The sequence below is a fragment of the Juglans regia genome, chromosome 12 (genome assembly GCF_001411555.2).
Source record: "Juglans regia cultivar Chandler chromosome 12, Walnut 2.0, whole genome shotgun sequence".
NCBI lineage: Eukaryota > Viridiplantae > Streptophyta > Magnoliopsida > Fagales > Juglandaceae > Juglans > Juglans regia.
In genome coordinates this window covers 15,664,004-15,686,985 of record NC_049912.1, presented here as the reverse complement: position 1 = coordinate 15,686,985, position 22,982 = coordinate 15,664,004, and the positions used below count along the sequence as shown (strand labels likewise).

At 36.6% G+C, this 22,982-nt stretch overlaps 2 protein-coding genes across 3 annotated transcripts in view; both read right to left on the bottom strand.

The window, feature by feature from the left end:
• Positions 1-7,347: 7,347 nt before the first annotated feature.
• Positions 7,348-9,103, bottom strand: LOC108993834 (UDP-glycosyltransferase 92A1-like). The gene has a single exon (XM_018968868.2). The coding sequence runs from the start codon at positions 9,021-9,023 to the stop codon at positions 7,530-7,532; it is 1,494 nt and encodes a 497-aa protein (XP_018824413.1). The 5' UTR covers positions 9,024-9,103; the 3' UTR covers positions 7,348-7,529.
• Positions 9,104-18,453: 9,350 nt separating this feature from the next.
• LOC108993852 (signal peptide peptidase-like 3) overlaps positions 18,454-22,982 on the bottom strand; it is a 32,506-nt gene continuing 27,977 nt past the window's right edge. For both annotated transcript variants that reach the window (XM_018968885.2, XM_035683672.1), the window contains exons 11-14: positions 21,519-21,661; positions 21,120-21,190; positions 19,101-19,184; positions 18,454-18,968 (exon numbers count right to left, since the gene is read on the bottom strand). In XM_018968885.2, coding sequence (XP_018824430.1) covers positions 18,859-18,968; positions 19,101-19,184; positions 21,120-21,190; positions 21,519-21,661 — 408 coding nt within the window. In that variant the 3' untranslated portion in view covers positions 18,454-18,858. The remainder of the gene's footprint in view (positions 18,969-19,100; positions 19,185-21,119; positions 21,191-21,518; positions 21,662-22,982) is intronic.

The following is a 22,982-nucleotide window of genomic DNA, read 5'->3' as shown; positions in this document are numbered from 1 at the left end:
TGAGCTTCTCCCATTGGGAACTCCTAACCTAAACCCGACACGGGAAAAAAAAAAAAACTGCTTTTGCTAATTATTGACATGAGAGTAGCAAGGTTCAATATGTGCCACCCTAAGTGTGGGACATGAATGGAAACTGCATAGATTCCTGCCAGTACGTCTAATAACATGGGTGTAGAGGAATTCGCAAGCGGTATGGTCGGGATATTCCTCACCGGTAGGTTCCAAAACTCGACGCCACACAACGCAATATGACAGTAACGTCCTCCAGGCGTTGGGGTGAAGTTGGGGTGAAGTTGGGCCGGGGCTAACCCAAATAATCCAAGACGTCCCTAATCGCACGACAAAACAGGAGACGTAATCCTATCTGAAACAAAATCATAAAATGGGCCACCTTTCCGATGAACCCTTTACAGTCCACAGCCCCAAGACCAAGTCCAAGAGCCTCCAGAATGACCGAATGAGGAACCTCGTACGAGTTCCGCACAGAATCCAGATCGACCTGAGTAATCACGATGGACCAACGGCTGCCTTCAAAATCATTAGGACAGTAAGAACTACTGCCTCCAGCCTTTTCATGAGAAGCCTAAGGGCGAAAAAGAGCCCGAACCATGAGAATCAAAGCGAGCGGCATTGCGTGGAGCCATCAAGAGCATTAGGAATACAAGTTAAGAGGAAGAAGAAGATTTAAGGTTTGGGGGAGAGTATGACAACAAAGCTCGACTGGAGATTCGAGAAGGGAGTACAATGACAGAAAACACAAAAATATGAAAAGAAGGGCTTAAATAAGGGTTTCACTAGTTAGGCAGTCCTAAAAAGAACTTAACAAGTGCCCTAGTGCAGATACCAAACAGGCAAATTTTGTGATTTGAGTTGCACAAAGGGATGTGGGAAACGACACGCCACATGCCGTCCTAAAACGAGGGAGGGCATATTGACGAAGTAGCAACTTAAAACTGAAAAGGATAGTAAACAAAGGCCAAAATTGGAAATTTCCACCACACTAGAGGGACAAATAGATCCTCACAAAGAGTGGATCGGGCCCACAACCACGGGAGCCCATGGATTAGAAGACAGAAGCCCACAAACGTGGATAAGGGGTCAATGGCCATCACACACCAACACGTAATTTGAATCCATGCATCATCAATCTCTGATTAATGACGTAATGGACAAAGTGATCCCCCACGAGACGCACGCCCATAATACTTGCCTAGGGTATTAACTCCTTCGAGATAATAGCTGATTGAGAATCCTTTAGATTCACAATCCAATGGGGATCAGAAGAAATCATGCCGTCAAGCAAGCCTCCATCCTAATATGACCAACCACATAAATAGAGGTTAAAGGACGCCTGAGGTAACTTCTTATCTCTGTTTTTCACTTCGAAACACTTTTTTGATCATACACTAACTTAATCATAGGAAGTATCCATAGACACACTTAACCCCTCCTACTCTTTGATTGTATGTTATCGGAAGGCATCAGTGCTACTAAATACGTTCGCAACAGAACTAATTCTACATAAGTAATTGAACTCGAAACTTCCTTGGAAAACACGTGTAGAGGGTATCACACAATCTTTTCCCTTTTTTTTTTTTTTTGTCTAAAACTTTTGGGTACCAAGAGTACCTCAAGTATTCTCAGAATACTCCACTACTATTTATTATTTTATTATTACTTTTCACATACTTTTTATTACTATTTATTACTTTTCACTACTATTTAATATTCTATTATTACTTTTTCACTATTATTCACGACAATCTTAACACTTCTCGCTACATGCTTGATTTTCAAGTGTCTTTGAGTCTATTCGGAATATAGATGGGTGGAAAAAGTGAAAAGGGGCAAAAAAAAAAAAAAAAGGAAAAGATTGTGTGATACCATCTACACGTGTTTTTAGTGAAGTTTTGAGTTCAATTACTTTTGTAGAATTAGTTCAGTTGCGGATGTATTTAGTAGCACTAATGCCGTCTGATAACATGCAATCAAATAGTAGGAGGGGTTAAGTGTGTCTATGGATACTTCCGATGATTAAGTTAGTGTATCATCAAAAAAGTATTTTGAAATGAAAAACAGAGATAAGATGTTACCTCAAGCGTGTCATTTGACCTCTATTTATGTGGTTGGTCATATTAGGATGGAGGCTTGCTTGACGGCATGATTTCATCTGATCCACGTTGAATCGCAGATCTAGAGGATTCTCAATCAGTTGTTATCTTGGAGGAGTTAATACCCTAGGCGAGTATTATGGGCGTGTGTCTCGTGGGGGATCACTTTGTCCATTATGTCATTAATTAGTGATTGATGATGCGCGGATTCGAATTTTGTGTTGGTACGCGATGGCCATTGACCCATTATCCACGTTTGTGGGCTTCTGTCTTCTAAACTATGGGCTCCCGTGGTTGTGGGCCCGACCCACTCCTTGTGAGGATCTATTCGTCCCTCCAATGTGGCAGGAATTTCCAATTTTGGCTTTTATTTACTATCCTTTTCAGTTTTAAGTTGCTACTTCGTCAATATGCCCTCCCTCGTTTTAGGATGGCATGTGGCGGGTCATTTCCCACATCCATTTGTGCAACTCAAATCACGAAATTTGCCCATTTGGTATCTGCGCTAGGGACACTTGTTAAGTTCTTTTGAGGACTGCCTAACCAACGCAACCCTTATTTAAGCCCTTCTTTTCATATTTTTGTGTTTTCTATCGTTGTACTTCCTTCTCAAATCCCCAATCGACCTTTGTTGTCGTACTCTCCACCAAACCTTAAATCTTCTTCTTCCTCTTAACCTATATTTCGACTGCTCTTGATGGCTCCACGCAATGCCGCTAGCTTTGATTCTCGTGGTTCGTGCTCTTTTCGCCCTTAGGCTTCTCATAAAAAGGCTGGAGGCAGTAGTTCTTACTATCCTAATGATTTTTAAGGTAGCTGTTGGTCCGTCGTGATTACTCAGGTCAATCTAGATTCTGTACGAAACTCGTACGAGGTTCCTCATTCGGTCATTTCGTAGGCTCTTGGACTTGGTCTTGGGGCTATGGACTCTGAGGGGTTCACCAAAAAGGTGGCCCATTTTATAATTTTGTTTCAGATGGGATTACGTCTCCCGTTTGGTCGAGCAATTAAGGACGTCTTGGATTATTTGGGTTATCCCCGGCCCAACTTCACCCCAACGCCTAGACGACGTTGTTGTCATATTGTGTTGTGTGGCGTCGAGTTATGGAACCTGCCGGTGAGGAATATCCCGACCTTACTGCCTAGGAATTCCTTTACACCCATGTTATTAAACGTACTGGCAGGAATCTGTGCAGTTTCCAATTGCATTCCACACTTAGGGTGGCGCATATTGAACCTTGCTCTCATGTCAATGATTGTAAAAATAGGTTTTTTTTCTCGTGTTGGGTTTAGGTTGGGAGTTCCTAGATGGAGAAGCTCATGTCAAGAGTTCCCAGTTTGGGCGGTGTTGAGAATAGTTTCTGAAGATTGTGAGTTCGACGTAATGCTTTCTGCGTGAGAGAACGGTCATCTTCGAAAAATCTATTCTTAGGTTGAGAAAAACCCTGAGGCAGTTTATAACAATATTCTCCTCACTCGGTAGAACATAGTTTGATTTTTGGTGATGCCCACCTGTTCTCTTGTTACCGAGTGCAATATTTTGAGGGGTCCCGCCAATTCTTGTGGTAAAAAAAAAGGAGGCCTTCAATCCCACCAAAGAATAAGGAAAAGAAATCTCGTCTGGATGATGAGTCATTTCCTGGCGATGACGAATCTTCCAGTGAATCAAGTCTTGGGGACGCATCTGCCCCTTTTCGTGGGCAGTCCTCACCGCTTGTTGGGGATAGCAGTTCGACATTGTCGGCCAGTCGTCAACACCAAGTTATGCTGGCTCCAAAAGACCATGAGTCTATTCGGCCAACTTCAACCCTCAATGATCGCTTTGAGGAGATTATGAAGCAAGCCGCGACTGGCTTGGCTTTAGTTCTGGAGGTGGAGTCCTCTGAATCTGGCAACCAGGAGCCGGTCATATAGGCTCCATCTCCTACTATTGGTATGGTTGAAGCCTTTGATCGCTAGGAGGAGGAACATATGGATGTGGGACTGCACCCCGTGTTCCTAGAGTCTGTGCAGGAAGGCCCTGTCGATCCTCTCCTCGAGGTGCCCTTCAAGCCTATTGCTGATGTGGCGCCTCGTTCCTCTTGAAATTCTAGCCGAGGATTCGTGGTGTCAAGGATGTTAGCCTACGGTCAATACCCAAGAGGGAATTGAAATAGGCATGTGATTTTCCAGAGGGAAGTACCCAAGAGGGACAGATCATTACAATTTGATTTGTTTTTCTTTCACATTTTTTTAAACATTTCTTTTTAAAAATACACAGTAATAATCACTAATAAAAGTGTCTTTTGAGTCTTTCACTAATGATAACTTCCTTTACTATTATTAAGAAAAAATCATAATAATTAGTTCAATTAATGAGTAGAACCATCGGTTTATTTAGCGTTTTCTCTTTATTTTTTATTTTTTTAATCTATAAAACAATTTTATGATTAATCAAATGAGAAATGTCACTTATCATCCACACACCACATATTAATATGTGATTTGTCATTTTTCTCATTTTATTTAATCACGCATATTTACACATCAATATATACATTTAAATAAAAGAATAAAACAGACAAATTATATAATGATATGTAGTATAAGAAATGATAATTAGAATTTTTCTAACCAAATCATACAACTTTTCTTAAATAAAATCTCTTTTACACCAAACATTTTTCTTTACTTTAATCACATTGAACTAACATTCTCTGCAGTGAGTTCTCTCATGTTCCAACTCTTAGAGTTGGTTTGGATTCATAGATGAGATGAGATAGTTTTAAATAAAATATAAAAGTTAAAAAAAATATTATTAGAATATTATTTTTTAATATTATTATTGTTTTAAATTTTGCAAAAGTTGAATTGGGATTTGCAAAAATTGAATTTTTTATTATATTTTGTGTGAAAATTTGAGAAAGTTGTAATGAGGAGATGAGATGAGATGAAACACTTTCTGAATTCAAATGAGGCCTAATTTTTCGATACTCTCGCTCAGTTAAACTTGAATCGAACTTGACTCATGAAAAAAAAAACTCGTTCGTAAAAGTAGATACCCGCTCGATTTGTAAATGACACATACCCGACAAAACTCAACTCGACTCGGCTAAGGCTTGTTAAGGCCCCCTCGCTTATGCTCGAGTCAACTCGTTAGCTTGACTCGATTAAAACTCATTCATATATTAATAAATATATACATACACCTATGTATACACACACACATATATGTATTAGCTAATAATATATACATACCACTTTTATAATTAAATATGTAACATGTAATTTAATTACTTATGTCTATATAGTGGATATACTTCATAGGTATATTTTATAATTTGTATAATAATTAGTCGATAAAATTTAATAATTTCATATACTAGTATATGGGAACCATATATGAAATAGATATATGCTATCATATTAAATGTATGAATTAATAATATATGTAGGCATATAATATATATTTTTTTGGATAAATATCAACTAGTTAGATATTAATTATTTATAAATTTTTGAAAATTTTATAATTCAATAAAGGTTCTATTTGTTAGTTGTATAAATTCAATATTAGATATTTTATTTATTTAATTTATTTATTAATTATTAAATCTTATTAAAATAATAATAAAAAAATATTCAAATTTGAGCTCGAGGTCGACTCAAACTCGTTTGTGAGACGAGCTCGAGTGGAGAGTTAATAAGAAATTTAAAAAAAAAAAATCTCGAACTCGTTTGTAAAACGAGCTCGAATTGAGAGTGAACAAAAAATTAAAAAAAAAAAAATCTCGACCTCGAGCTCGAACTCGTTTGTGAGACGAACTCGAGTTGAGAGTTAACAAAAAATTTAAAAAAAAAATCTCGAGCTCGGGCTTAAACTTGAGTTCGAGTATTTTGAATCGAGTCGAGATCTACAAACCAAAGACTCAGCTTGACTTGGCTCAATTACAGCTCTAGTTCCGGAGTGGACTAGCTCATTCCTCTAGAAGAGAGGAGCCATAGTGGTCCCCAATTCTAGGATGCGCGATAGCTCTAGTAAGTCCGTAGCTGGATCTAACGTGCAACTGGATAGTGATAGGCTAACAATATTTTCACAACTTATAGAAAACTTTAAATATAATAATATTTTTTATTTTATTTAAACACATCAAATCAAAAATAAAAGTCAAAATCAAATTTAAAATAATATTATTTTACTACATAGTTGTATACAAATTGTTATTTAGTAGTAACTTTATCATTTAATCTTTGGAGATCCGTTTTTGATAGTTTAAGGTTATTACAAATTAATGGTCCCGTTAATTCCATTTATTGCATAGAATAAATCTTCACAACCTCCTCAACTCCACATTTCATATATTTTTTTTAATTTGTATTATTTTTTTCTTTTATCAAATATTTATTATATGAATAATAAATAAAAAATTTGAAATAATTTAAAAAGAATAAACTCAAAAAAAAAATTAAAAAAAATATTAAAAGTTTTAAAAATTAAAAGCAATATATAGTGTAGAATGTGGTGGAGATTGTATAGTAAAATTCTATTTTTTAATAATTAAAAATATTACAAAATTATTACGAAAATGAAAAAAAAAAAAAAAAAAGCTCAACGGTACGCTGCTAGCATTGTCCTTGTCAATTTCCAATCCACTTTAATTGTCTAACGTCATCTTTTTTGTTATTATTTTTATTTCTTTTTATCGAGCATGGCTAGTACTCTATATTAGCCATGCTCGGTAAAGAGAACTAAAAATAATAACAAAAAAGATGACGTTGCATAAATAAGTTAATAGCAAAACAAAAAATCCATTTCTAATTTGGGAAATGATATTTTCACCGAGACTTTGTACCTAAAAAATCTACCCATTTTGTTCATTTTTTAAGATTTGTGTTTGTTTATATTTTATTCTTGAATTTTTATATTTTATTTTGATTTTCTCTTATAAATATATAAAAAAAATGCTTTAAAACAAGAAAATAGAAAACAAAATTTACAATCTCGATACCCGCTAAAGATGGATCTAGCATCACCCTTCTAATTTAAACACTACTGAAAAAGGACAATGTTAAGTGCAAAATAAATGTGTAAGTAATTTTTTTCTTTTAACTATTTTTTAAACATTTTTAATTATGAAAAAAATAAAAAATAAAAAGACAAATTCATTAATAATTACTTTCTTAATTCCAAAAAAAAAAAATCACTTCCTTAATTATTAAAAAAAATAAAAATAAAAAATATAATAAACACATTTGATAAACATATTTAAGATTCATGGTATGACATACAACAGAAAACATCCTCGGCACACACAGATCGAGGTCCTCAGTTCACAAATAAACCACGCAAAATGTTGGCGATCCTGATACATTAATCTACCGAAAACAACTCTAATTTTGCTATGATTTTCGAACACCGATAGGCCATGCATAGCTGATCTAGGATCTCTTGTAAAGAACGGTTCTCACAAAGTCATCCACTGCCTTCAAAGAAGAACCCTTCTCTTCTCCCTCTTCTCGTACTGCTAACTTTATCAGCTCTTTAACCTCAGCTGCCTTCTTCCTCATATCCTCCCCTTTTCCGTGTTCGTCCATGGCAGATTCTATGACCCTCTTCACCTCCTTCGCCTCAATCACACTTTGGATCCCTCTTGTCAACTCCACACTCACACCCATCTCCTCTATTAACATCTTTGAATTGAACGATTGCTCTGCCGCCATTGGCCACCCTACAATCGGTACGCCCTGGCTTAAGCTCTCTAACACCGAGTTCCACCCGCAATGGCTCAGAAAAGCTCCCGTCGATTTGTGTGAAAGAATGTCCAACTGGGGCGCCCAGTTGCGGACAATCAAACCTCGTCTGCTTTGTTTCGTTCGTTCTTCAAATCCCTCTGGCAACCACTCCGCTCTGAATTCACTGTTCAGGTAGAAACCAACGGGTGGCCTCACGACCCATATGAAAGACTTTCCACTCTCCTCCAAGCCAATGGCTAATTGCATCATCTGGGAGGCACCAATAGTGTTCTGAGAACCAAAAGAAATGTAGAGGACCGAATTGGGACTTTGCAAATCAAGCCAGTCGAGGAATTTTTCAAGTGGGAGACCAGGTTTTTTCCCTGCACGCTGTCTGGAAACACCTGCATGTGAGGAGGACGAGCTCTTAAGAGCCTCTGGGGGAAGAAGAGGACCAATAGCCCAAACAGGAAGTCGGATATATTTCATGAGAAGATCCAGGCCCAAAGGTTCGATTTCCTCGACTGAGTTACACAGCCACCCAGAAGACTCCAGACAACGTGAAAACTGCGAATGCATAAACTTAGACCACACGTCTGTACCATCAGCAGCTCTCAGATATGGATGCAGTTGAGAGCGATGGAAACGAACACTTTCTGGGAAGCCCGGCACCAGGAACTCATCGGAATCTGTGGAACGATGTGGGAGGTTCATACAAAACGAGACGTAGGCCAAGACTCCGTAGGCGCCACAGGTGCTGAACGAGACGTTCACGGTGCCAACAGTCTTTGCAACATCAACAGCCCACCCATAGAAAATGTCGGAAATTATGCAAAGTGGAGTTCGCCCTTCTTGGTCTATGATATCATTGAGAAGGCGCAAGAGAGGATATTCAAGACTCTGGGAAGCATAAAAGAACTTTACAATTCTGTCCAGAGACAAGTTTTCGGTGTTCTCGGTGTTGGGAGGTAAGTCGTGGGCAGAGCTGCAGAAGGGGAGTTCGGCAAAGAGGATTTTGGAATCAGAGTCGGCAGAAATGGAGGAGCGGAGGTACTGGATGTTGAGCTTGGTGCTGGCAATGGTGATGGTGTAGCCAGTTCTTTGTTGGAGCTGCTTTGCTAGTGCAAGAAATGGTATGAGATGTCCGTGTGCCAGGAATGGTAGCATTACAATATGCTCCTGAGAATGAGAGTTCATCATGATTATCCTTCGGTTCTGGTGGTGAATAAAAATAAAAAATGAAGGGGTTCGGTAGTTTGATTCAATTTTGGAACTCAAGTGGGCATGGGAAGAGCTAGCGGGGGACATCACTTATTTAAAACAGGCCAGGGGAAAATTGAGTCGCTTTCGGAAGTAAAGACGAAACTTCAATCAATACATCTCCTTGGCTGTCAGAAATTAAAATACTTACAGCAGCTGGATCAGCGCTCACGTTATGCCATTATCTACCGTTACCGATAAATTAACTTTGTTCCAACAGGATTATTTCGGTTTTTATTATACTTGTATTGTGTAATTATTTTTTTAAAAAATATATAAATATTAAATTTACATTAAAAAAAAATTAATTTTTTAATAAAAGATTACTCTTTTTTATAATGATTATATAATATTTACGTATTTCATAATTATATGTAAAATTATTTTTTTATTATTTTTAAATATTTTTTTAAAAAACATTTATAATATTATTAAAAAATCATTAAATAAAAAAAAATATGAAAACCACTATCAGTACATATCATCGCGGCACGGGTGTACGTTAGTTGGTGTCTGTCGGTACTATAATGTTAATTCTGACAGACCCAATTCAGAACGGTGCACGTGGGTTTGACCAATTGCTTATAATAATAATTCCAAAAGAATTTAATGGATATTTGCTACAACTACAACTACTTTGTTCAATAACTGATACGAGAATCTGCTGTAAGTATTTTCTTCTTGTGCTTTCCTACACAATCTTCGTCATATTCTATATTTTATATTTGTTTAAATTTTTTAAATTTTTAATATTTTTTTTAAATTTATTTTGAGTTTATTCTTTTTAAATTATTTCAAATTTTCTATTTATTATTTATATAATAATATTTGATAAAAGAAAAAAATAATATAGAGTGTAAAATGTTAGGAGGTTGTGAAGATTTTTTATTTCTTATTTTCATCCCATAAACTTCTACTTTGTTTTTTGAGCAGTGCGTACTGCTCTATTTGACCGTTAGGTAAATTTAGTCTTTTTATTTATTCATTTATATTTATTTATTATTTTAAAATATTTTTTTTAAAAAAAAATCAATATACTAATAATCACTTCCTCAACTATTACATAAAAAAATTAAAATATATGAAATGTCAAAATGAGGGGACAAATTGAGTAGACAATTAACATTTTTTTTTTATCACTAATAACACCAAAATGTTATTTCCACGCCTTTGAGCTTATTTTTATTTTATATGGTATCCAGAGAGCCCTACTCTCACGAGCAAACAGATCCTCTTCTTTAAATGGCATCCTCTTCAGAACAAACGTCTACCCATCCACTCTCATCCCATCTCACCCACCGAAAATACCCTCATCGCTCTCAATATTTCTACACAAATCCTTGAGAAACTGACACTATCTACCTTTCCTAAATGGAGAGCACAATTTGAAGCTCTCCTTATCGGCTATAATCCCCTTGACTATGTCAATGCAATTTCACAGTGTCCTTCCCCTGTTGGCACCTTATCCATCAAGTTAAATAAAACTCACTGGGTTCGTCAGGATAAATTAATCGTGCTATTCTGGCTTCAACCTCCCCCACCATTACTCCCCTCATCGCCACTGTCAAAACCTCCCATGAGGCTTGGAAGAAACTCAACCATATGTATGCCAGTAAATCTAGAACTTGAGCCACGCAACTCAAGGAAGAACTTGTCTTGATTCAGCGAGGAACTCGTTCCATCCCTGATTATTTGCATGTGGTGAAAGCCCTTGTCGATGAAATCGCACCTATCGATCATCCCATCTCTGATGATGATCTTACTCTCTATATTCTTAAAGGATTGGGTTATGATTTTAGGGAAATTGTAGCGCCGATTTGTGCCCAGGAAACATCCTTAGCTTGGAGATGAAAACCCATCAACTCGTAGCTTCGACAAATTTTTCTCACCACAACAAGCCAAAGTCTGGTGCTTCTGCTGGGTATCAATCAAAAGGGACTTATAAGGCCAGTGGGCCCTCTCGGCCTCAAGGCCAAAATCGAAATTCTCAATGCCCGCCCAATCGTAAGTACTCTAATACACCCAATCAGTGGTGTTATCAGCCAAAATGTCAATTTTGTGACCAAATGGGCCACATTGCCAAGTCTTATCCCCAACTTCATTCATCTAAAGTCACGGTGAACTGTGCAATTACATCAAATCAACAGGATCACAAGTGGCTTCTTGACTCTGGTTCTTCTCACAATATTATTGGTGACTTGGCAAATTTATCTATTCACTCTGAGTATGATGGCACTGATGAAGTTGTAATTGGTGATGCATGGGTCAGGTTTGGCTGTCTCACACATTGGTTTATTGACTTTAAATTCCCTCAAACAGACATTTATTCTTCATAATACTCTTTGTGTCACAAATATTTACAAAAATTTAATTTCTGTTCATCATTTCAAATCCCAAAATAATGTTTTTGTTGAGTTTCACCCTTCTTATTTTCTTGTGAAGGATCGGATCATGGGAACGACCCAACTAAGAGGTGCATGTGAAAGTGGCGTTTACATTTTTTCGAAATCACTAGTGGGCTCCTCTTCCAACATGGTGGCTAATGTGCATGAACGAACCTCGTTTGATGGGTGACACAAGCATCTTGGACATCCGTCATTTAAAGTTGTCCAACATCTTGTCAAAAAAATTTCACTTCCTATTATGAATAATAAAATGAACTCTTTGTGTTTATCTCAGTGTTTTAAATTTTGTACCGTACCGGCCGGTACGGCCGAAATTTTTCGTTTCGGCCATCCGGCCAGTACAGGTATGATATATGTTCCGTACCGGTTAAAATACCGGCCATTTCGGACTAAATTTCGGCCTGTACCGGCCTATATTTCGGCCGATATTTCGGCCTGTATGTTTTTTTTTTTTTTTTTTCATTTTTTCAAACTACAAATTTATTTTTTAACCCTTAATTTAGACTAGACTATTTATAATTTTTATATATATGTATTTATATATAGACTATTATTTTGAAATATAATTTTTATATATATTTATATATATAATTTATTTATATATCGACTATCCCGAAACGTTATCCCGAAATGCTATTCCGAAACGGTACCGGTACCGAAATATTTCGTTCCAGTGCCTTGACCGGTACGACGTCCGGTACGGTATTCAAAACATTGGTTTATCTTGTTCTATTAATAAAGCCCATCAACAACCTTTTCGGTCCACGAGTATTCAAAGTCATGCTCCTCTAGATCTTACTTATACTGATTGTGGGGACCCTCTCATTGTCTTGGTCTAGATGGTTCGTGTTACTATTTGCTTTTCATTGATCATTACACAAAATATATGTGGTTCTATCCCATCAATGCAAAGTCTTGTGTTAAGACCATTTTTTCCCAATTCAAAATTCTTGTTGAGAAACGTTTTCAAGCAAATGGTGGCGAATATATCAGTCTCAAATTGTTTCTCTCTCTCCATAGCATTAGTCACTACACTACTGCCCCTCACACACCTCAACAAAATGGTATCTCCGAATGTTGTCACCATCACTTAGTTGAAACTGGTCTTACCTTACTTCATGATGTCAATCTTCCTCTCTCGTATTGGCCCCATGCCTTCAATACTACCACCTACCTCATAAACCGTCAACCCACTCCTCTCATTAATATAGAACACCCTTTGAGGTACTTTTTGGCCAAAAACCGAACTACCTCAAGTTAAAATCCTTTGGGTGTCTCTGTTTCCCTCTTACCAGGCCCTATAACACACACAAACTCCAGCCCAAGTCCAGCCCGTGTGTCTTCATTGGGTATTCTACAAACCAAAATGCATACAAATGCCTTGAGCCCGTTACCTAGAAAATATACACTTCTCGGCATGTCATATTCGATGAAGCTCAAACCCTAGCCTCCCTTGGTTCCCCCCAACCTTCATCTTCTTCTCCGTCTGCTGTGCCATCCACCCACGACGTCGTTCTGTTCATGCCTTCAGTCCCCTCGTTGGCTCCATCTCACGCCGTTCTAGTGGTCTCGAAAAATGTCTCCGCCACGGTCTCATCCCTCCAGGTAATACCCGTATATCCCCTTCTCATGGATTTCTAGATTCTCAAAATCATTTGGATTCTACATCTATTTTGCTTTTACCTGTGCTTGAATCCCATTGTGAATCTGCTCTCATCACATCGTCCCCTTCCCCTTCCCCTGTTTTCAACTCCGAACCCACTACATCACTTCCCACCTCCACACGTCACACACACTCCATGACCACCAGATCTATGAACAATATTTTCAAACCCAAACAACTAAATGTTGTCACCAAACACCCCCATCCACCGTGTCTTGAATCAACGTGTGTGACCTAGGCTTTATCCATGCCTTAGTGGCATGCCGCCATGTCTGGAGAGCTCACTGCTCTTATGAGACACAGCACTTGGGACTTAGTTTCCCCACCAGTTGGCTCAAATCCTGTGGGTTGTAAGTGGGTCTTTCGGGTTAAGTGAAAGGATGATGGCTTGATAGATCGATAAATCACTTCAAAGCCCATCTTGTTGCAAAAGGGTATACTCAAAGACCCAAGATTGATTATGCGAAGACTTTTAGTCCAGTTGTAAAACCAGCTACTATTAGATCTATTCTTACTGTTGTTGTTATGCAAGGCTGGGTTTTAAGACAAATGGATGTTAGCAATGCATTTTTGCATGGGGACATTATTGAGGATGTGTATATGAGTCAACCTCCAGGGTTCAAGGATCTGTCCAAACCCAATCATGTGTGAAAATTACGTAAAGCAATTTATGGTCTTAAGCAGGCCCCTCAGGCATGGTACTCCACTCTTAGGGATGCTCTTCTTCACCTTGGTTTTCATAACTCCAAGGCTGATTTGTCCCTCTTTATTTATCAAAGTGGCTCCATTATATGCTATTTTCTGGTCTATATAGATGACCTTGTGCTTACAAGAAATGATTCCCGCTTTGTGCACTCTATCAATAAGCAGCTTGGTGCTAGATTTTCTTTGAAAGATATGGGATCTCTTCACTATTTTCTGGGTGTGGAAGTTATCCGTGCAGGTTTGTTTCTATCCCAGCATAAATATATCCGTGACTCGCTCTCCAAAACCAACATGGTTGGTGCTAAGGATGTATCAACTCCTTTATCTACAAGTACTTCTTTAAAATTGTTGATGGTATAGCTTCTTTTGGTAGTACTGAATTTCGACGAGTTATTGGGAGTCTTCAATACCTTTCACTTACTCGTCCTGATATATCTTTTACAGTTAACAAGTTGTCTCAATTTATGCACAAGCCCACAATTACACACTGGACAATAGCAAAAAGGTTACTTAAATACCTGAAGCAAACCATCTTTCACGGCATTCAGCTCAAAAAGGACACTCCTTGGCATCTCATGACATACTCCGATACTAATTGGATTGGAAATGTCGATGATCGTTCATCTACTTCAGCTTACATCAGTTTTCTTGATACCAACCCCATCTCTTGGAGCTCAAAGAAACAAAGTGTTGTTGCACGCTCATCTACAGAAGTTGAATACCGATCATTAGCTAATGCAGCCTCGGAAACAATGTGGTTACTTGGCCTTCTCAATGAACTTGGATTTCCCCTCAAAGATCCACCTTCTCTGTTATGTGACAACCTTGGAGCCACTCATCTCAATTTTAATCCAGTTTATCATTCTCGCATGAAGCACATTCAAATAAACCTTCATTTTGTCCGTGACTTGGTTCAAAAAGGGACTCTCCAGGTCAAACATGTTCACACTCAGGACTAGCTTGCAGACTTGCTGACCAAACCATTGTCCAGGCAACATATTGAACTTCTTCGATCCAAGATTGGCCTTGCTGATGGAAGCCCTATCTTGCGGGGGCGTATTAAGGAAGATTGCAACAATCATGCCAACAAAAATGCATCAAGATCAAATCAACCAAGTCAAAAGAATCAAGTCAAATATAGCATTTTAGCCGTTTCCATTTACTCTAAATATTTTCATTTATTGTAAATTCATTCTCGCATAACTTTGGTTTCTGTATATATGTAGTTACCAAAAACAGCTCCTGCACTTGTATATATTTGATTTAGAATTCAATGAAATTTGTGTGGTGTTTTTTCATTGAAATTGTGTGATTTAAAATTTTATAAGTAGAACCTATGCATGGGGAAGCGTGGTCCTCGGAGTTTTGGGAAAGGGCAGTATGCCATTCTCTACCATCACCAACAAACTAACTTTGTTCTGACCGGACTATTTGGCTTTTTATTTTTTGAGTTTGGTTCTACACCAGCCACTATTTTATGCTTAATCCACAGATGAAAGCCATCAAAAGCAACCACCGATTCTTTTTTTTTTTTTAACTTAGTGATTAAGAAAGTGTTTTTAAATAGTGTTGTGAATTTTTTAAAAAACATTATTTAAAGATATATAAAAAAAAGTATGAAAAAAAAGCAAAAAAAAAAAAACACATTTACTCTCTTCGGTGGCCACCTTTGGTGCCCTCATCTGTGGTGCATCCTTTACCCCACACCTCACACTTCCCACGCCTCACATTTTTTTTAGCTTTATCTACATCCAGTCATCACCTCCAACCTCTCTAAAACAATGTATGAGAAAAAAAAAAAAAACACTTTTTGTTTTCCATTCCCACGAGTTCATATCACATTTACTCACTTTGGTGGCCTTCATCTGTGGACGTAGCAGCATCCTTTACCCCACACCTCACATTTTTTTTTAAGCTTTATCTACATCCAGCCATCACCTTCAATCTCTCGATCCACCTCTCTCTCTCTTTCCTCACTCTCCTTAATCTCTCTGTCCGACCTCTCTTTCTCTCTCTCTCTCCTCAATATTTTTCTCTCTCTTCAAGTTCTCTTTAGCCTCTCTCCAACCTATCTCTCCTTAAGTTTTGTTAAAAGAAAGAGAAGAAAAAAAACTAAAATAAAACCCCACACATCAGGTGTAGGGTGTGGGATGATCCATAAAGTGTTTTTTTTATTTATATATATTTTTAAATATGTTTTTTTTTAAATTCATAATATTATTAAAAAATCATTAAATAAAAATAGGATAAAGCTATGCCCACTGCTTGAACATCCCGCTTGACGTGGCAGCCAATGTGAAAAGATTTAATAGATTAAAAAATTTCTCCTTCTTCAACCTCCCTCCCAAAAACGTGAAGCAACCCTTTGAAGAAATCTCTCTTCCGAAAATGTGAAGTAGCTTTTCCCTCTCTTCTTTGTTTCCCTCCTCTCCCAAAAGCTCTTCCTTGTTTCCTTCCTTCTCTCCCAAAAACGTAGTTAAAGTCGAGGCCATTCAAAGGATCCATTTCCGATACCCCCCAAAATCTGACCCTCACACTTGTATTTTTAATAAAGTTGGTTTCACAAGAGCATTAATTCGAATACTGAGTTTGCAGCAAAGCCCTACACACCAAACCCTTCATAAATCTCAACCCACTTCGGTGAATTGTTTGAGAACGCGTAAGAAAACTTGGAATTTTTCTTTTGGGTTTCTTGGTTTTGGACCAATTTGAAAACCCAATTGAAGGTGGTGGTGTACTTGAATACTTCTCAAGAAGGAACTAATTGAACATTTTCTGGTAATATCTCCTACTTCTATTTCCAGACTTTGATTCCTTTGAAGGATTCTTCAAAACAATAGACACCAACTGCAGCATGCCTTTGAGTTGTATGTAGTAAGTAAAATTTTCTTGATTCTTGAACAGTTGCTGACAAATTGCTGGAGCATAACAGAAACGAGGTTTTTAATTTCAAATTATTCAAATATGTATTCTGTTATCAAGAAATCATTATGCTTCAGTCGAGTAGGCCTTGTATTGAGAAAAAAATGTAGAGAGATGAAATCAGAGGAGAGTGAATCTATAATGGATTGGTGGGAAAAAATGGGTTGGAGCGGAAGATGAAATGGGAAGGAAGAAAAAGGGGAAGCAAAAACGAAATAAAAAAAAATACAGAGTGAAATGAAATGAGGATTTGGGAAGACAAAATAGAATGGTGAAGACGAAATGAAATGAGAGAAGACGACGTAGGAAGAAAAAAAAGAAGCAAAAATGACAAAAAAAAAAAAAAAACATGACAAGGAAAGTAAAAAGGGTAAGGTAGAACGATAACGGTAGCATTACCCATAAAAAATAAAAAAAAATAAAAAAAACAGTTCTACGACTACTGAAGAATTAGCCCGAAATTGTGTCCCAAACGTGATGTTTTATTTATTTTTTATTTTTATGTATTTTTTTAATCATCATAAATATTTTTTAAAAAAATAAAAAATTTACAAAATCATTTAAAAATATTTTCTTAATTATTAAATTAAAAAAAAAATCGAGACACTTTTTGAATTTTAAATTCGAGATACAAAGTATTTCTGAAAATAAATAAAAAAAATCCCACTGTGACAACATATCATCGGGGCACGGATGTACGTTAGTTGGTGTCTGACAGTACTATAATGTTAATTCTGACAGACCCAATTCAGAACGGTGCACGTGCGTTTGACCAATTAATTAGTTGGTAGCTAATTGGTTATAATAAACTGAGTAAATAATTCCAAAAGAATTTAATGGATATTTGCTACAACTACAACTACTATGCCTGAATCACTGATGCGAGCATCTGCGGTAAGTATTTTCTTGTTAAGTAATGATATACTCATAATATATTTTTATAATATATTTCACAATAATATTATAAGATAAAGATCTTTTTATAAAATGATATTATTTTTATAAGATACTTTATAAAATTATCCCTCATTTAAAATATTATTATGTAAAATATTATAAAAAATATTGTGTCAAAATAAATAAAAAAAATTTTAAAAAATTAAAATATATAAAGTGTCAAAATGAGGAGACAAATTGAGTGGACAAAGTAACATTTTTTTTTTTGTATCACTAATAACACCAAAATGTTGTTTCCACGCCTTTAAGCTTATTTTTATATTTCCCTTGGTCAAGTTTAGAGAGAGAACCAGAAAGACAAGTAATGAGAAATGAATAACCACTATAAGATTAAAAAAAGTCTTTTTCTCCTCTCTATTGAATTAGTAATTATATATAAATAGTTCAAAGTCTTTTTTAATCTTAATGTTAATAAACCATGAACTCTTTATATAATGTGAAGTATTGGGATAGATCAATAAAATAAAATGAAATTATGAGGGGACTTATAAGTAGCATACAAGAGATAATAGCTAGATCTCTTTGATATGATATGACCTTGAACCTCACTAAGACTATTGAGAAATATAGTGTCCATCTGTTGCCAGAATAGAAACAAGAAGAGACTCAAGTGCAGTCAGTCCCTTATCGCTCTTAAAGGAATCAAGATAAAGACAAGTTTCCCCAACACATTGGGGACAAAGTGTAGTGTGTAAAAAGAAGTTATTGCTCTTTAGGATTTCAATTCAACACCAAGTTATATCATATTAAGGTCTGAGAGCCATCAATATTGCGAGTATATACAACACATTCCCTTCGGGTTTTTATGAGGATAAAATTAACACTCCTTCCTCAGCATATAATAAGTAATCGAAGTGAACAAAAAAGATTACATATATGTATATCAGAATATTACAAACAACAACAAATATAAAAGCAGGTGATTGACATGAGTAAATCCCTAGATGAATTACCTCTGATATGTACAGAGCCATGCTGCTCTTGCTGTGTTCTTCACAGAAGACTGAGCTATAATCCTTGTTGAGTGAGATAACATGGAAGTCCATCTCTACACTTTATGCTTAGGGAGATTGGTGCAATTTCAGCTCATCTCGTTGTGGAAGATACAGGTCGATCTAATGTTTCAAGCATGTACAGATTGTTCCCTAGACGATGATGCTGGCTCCTCCTCCGTCGTATAATTCCAAAGGTGCGGCAGCTCACCTCTCACAAAACCCAGAATAAAAACAAGACCTGATAACATCGACGGAGATAGGGTGGAAACAGTCAAAGGCATATATATTTCCTATTGTAGGCTGAAAAAATTTCCTTTTCATTGGCAATTCAGGAGTGAAGTCTACCAAAGCTAAATAGCCTGATTATTACCTAGTGTACATGGAACAAGATACAGGAGTGCAGGCTGGCCATGCCCATCCATTAGATATAAGCCCACATATGTAAATATAAGGCCTGAAAATCGGGAAAACCATACTTTCAGTACCACTGAAAAGACAACATAGAAACATATATGCATATGCATGAATCATAATGCAGCTGATCAGAAGCTCTGAATCAAGATATCATAAGCTAAAGTAACAAACTATTGACGTCAGAGATCAACATATACATTTGTAGAAGATCTGGAAGTGGCACCTAAACTGTTGATGGATCTAAACTTGATCCATCAACAGAAGACCTGGAAGAGTTAACCCACAGATGGGAACAATCAGATCGGAAAAGAAGTGGCACCTAATAACCAAATGAAGGTGGAGACTTGAGAACATAGCATCACTGCTTGCGCGAGTGCATATAGGATGACATGATTAAATTTTACCGGTCAATTACATCTATAAGTTGTAGGAAGCAAAACCAGCCAGGCCTTTGTTGCCTTAGCAAGGAGAGTTCAAAGGATTCAAACCATTTATAAATAGTGTATTTCATGATCCCTTGCACTCTCCGAAATCTTCTACTTGAGCATCTTTTACCAAATCTATAGGAAGGGACGTAGAAGGTTCTTGCCTAACACCTAACTAATTAAAGAAATAACATCAAACACACAATCAAGGTTCTATTATTTGACCACTAATCAGAAACAAGCACTGATGCAAGAGTATTTGTTTTTATATGCATTGAATCCAAGATATATTCCTATAAATTGAATGTATTCTAGAAAGGTAAGACAGGGTAGTGAAGATAAACTCATAAAGGGCCCCTCTATTAAAGGGGCTTCAGATTAAGTTGTTTTGAAATGTCTTATGCTCTCAAGTTCATAGCCCCTTTTCTTGGAAGATAATCTGGTAGAATAAGACTCCTTTGAAAGGGATTTTTTTCTGTGCAGTATAATCCGAGATAATCTTGTCATGAGAATGAAATGGGCGTAGTTTTGAAGATTGTTTGACATCTATGATAGATCTCAAAACACTTTCTGAACACCTCTTATCACTGGATGATTAGTTATAATTGTCGCTCTTTTCCAGTTTCTAATTCCAAGACTTTCTTGTCTTTCATTTTATTTTTAGGTATATCTCTTGTGTGCTCCTGTATCTTAAGAAAAAAAAAAAAAAAACGAAGCTATAGAAATACTGTCAGGACCAGGAGCATTTGTCACCATTCAACCCCCCAACTGCCTCCCCACTCCACTTTCCGCAAACTCCCTTTCCAAACAATCTCTCTCATAAGCATCAATAGATAAATTGATAGATCATCAACTTTTGGTTGACATGAAAAATTGTTAAGAATACAATGGGAATTTGCCTCCCAGTGAAAAGATTTAGCATTCCTACCACCCTCTCTCAACCACAGGGCTCTTGACTTCTGGCACCAAATAAGTTCCTCAAATAAGCTATAATTCTTTCCAACCCTTCCGAAATATCTTCCTTGCTCAATCTTTCTGTCTCAGTTAAAGGTCTTCCTTCTGCAGTAATATCTAAGTCCTTAACTATATCATTCAAACACCTCCTCATTCCATTTCTTTAAATCTGACTTCAAAGCTTTCAATTTACAAGCCAGAACATAACTAGGAAAACCCAGAAAGAAGATGACAGCCACATGTTTTCACCTGTTCCACAAAACCCTCGGATACTACAACCCAACATCAGCGGAATATCATCAGAAAGGATTCCAGGAAGCCTCTTCTGAGCAAAATCAAGAAACCCCCCACCGGTACTCGATGCAAATAAATTCTGAAGACTGCAACAAAGCCGTTGATTTTCTCTTTTCACACAGAAACTGAACAAGGTTAAAATCCCTTCCAATACACCACATCTACTTCTCATGCAGAAACTGAAATAAGTTTTATGTGTTTATATGCATGCCATTTTAGTCTAGTTTGAAGGGGGAAGATAAATCACTATGATGCAAAGGCAAACAATTTAAGTTGAAGATGTATGTTGAAAGAGCACTAACCAAATCCATAGCCAATCATCAGCCAAAGAAAATATCCATTCAATATTCCCTTCTTATTCGCTTTGTCATATCTAAGACAACCAAAGTCAGGGAGAAAAAAAGATATTAAAATGAAAAGCAATAACCTCAAAAGTAAAATATAGAGCTAACAAAGTTCATTAGTATTCAAAATACATTATGCCCGTGTTTGACACAAGATCCTGAAGCAACAAACCCATAATTGAGTTCCAAATGCAAAATTCTGAAAGTGTTAGCCATTCAGCAACAAATTCAGAATAAGCTTTTGAATGGATCCAATCACCATAAAGCTCAGTAAGCTCAAGAAAAATGGAATCCCTAAACTTTATAACATCCTTCAACATAATACTTTCATATGGTAAAAATACATTGAATCATTACCTGAAAGAAAATGATAGCAGCAAACCAGGAAATATAATGTCCCCGAAGCCAATCATATCATAACCACCCCAGGGGTCAAAAAGGCGAGGGACTCTCAAAAGCATGGGAATGGATTCTCCACCACTGTTGTCACCTCGAGCAACCTATAGACAATGATGAAATCTCATATTTGAACAACACATGTAAAGGATTATTCTATTTAAAACATAATCCATCTAAATATATAATCGGATCACACTTATCAAGAAATATCAAGAAATATACATACATATACATATACATATATATATTATGCAATCACCATGAGCTTAATAACAAAGAAATATGGAAACATTTATAATCGGATCGCACTTAATCAAGAATATACATACATATACATATATATATATATATATATATTATACAATCACCATGAGCTTAATTACAAGGAAATATGGAAACATAAAAGATTCATAATACAGAAATTTATTGGAAAGTTAGAAGAGGAAGCAAAGGGAAATATATACATATATCCACTAAAACAATTTCAGGTGAAATTTTTTTCAGAAGTTTATGCAGTTCCAAAAAGCATTTGATATATTTATGTGCACATGCTAGCTTAAAAAAGAACATTGTAGGTTCCATGTGTTATGACATCATACGGAATATATTTTGAGCTTAGTACCCTTATAATTTCAGAGAACAGACATATATATAATCACACACACGCACATAGAGAGAGAGAGAGAGAGAGAGAGAGAGAGAGGACATTTTACACCCAAAACAGAATTCCAGATGGCCACACCACCCCCTGCCCAATACAAGATTGTAACAATCAATCCATGCCAGTGCTTTCTTCCTCCAATAAACTATCCCTATAAACTGCTATCATCTCATTGAAACCAACCTCATTAAAAAAGAAAAAAGAAAAAAAAAGCATCTCCATGAACATAATTCACCACCATCAAACCTTCATAACAAAGATGTTCGGAATAAAGGAATAGCAAACCTTCATCCATAGTTATAAAAAAATTCCTGTTTGATGATTGGACCGTGTGATGATGAGAGGTGGTGGAGAGATGGGGTTTGAAGGAGGTTAAGGTATAGTGATGGTGCTCAATTAAACAAGGAGGAGTAGTGACAGCAGATGAGGGGTTCAAGTATTAGCACATTTCCATGGTCCTACCCATGCATATGGCTTAGAGTTATAGGGTCAATTGACCCACCCACCTTGGAATCGAAATCTAATTCATAAACCCTTTTGCTAGTCCATTCCCAGTCTAAAATGCAAAAGCAGTAATCAAACAATACTAGAGTGTCCAATCGTGATCAATATGTCACGGTATATAGGCTAGAAGCTTGAAACTCAGAAATAAAGAAAGAACTAGGGGAAGTCATTGCCAAAAACTCTGATTTTGCCTCTTCCATGTCAAACATGAAGCTTATCAGTGTGGTATTTTTTTGCCTGAACATTAGTTATATTCA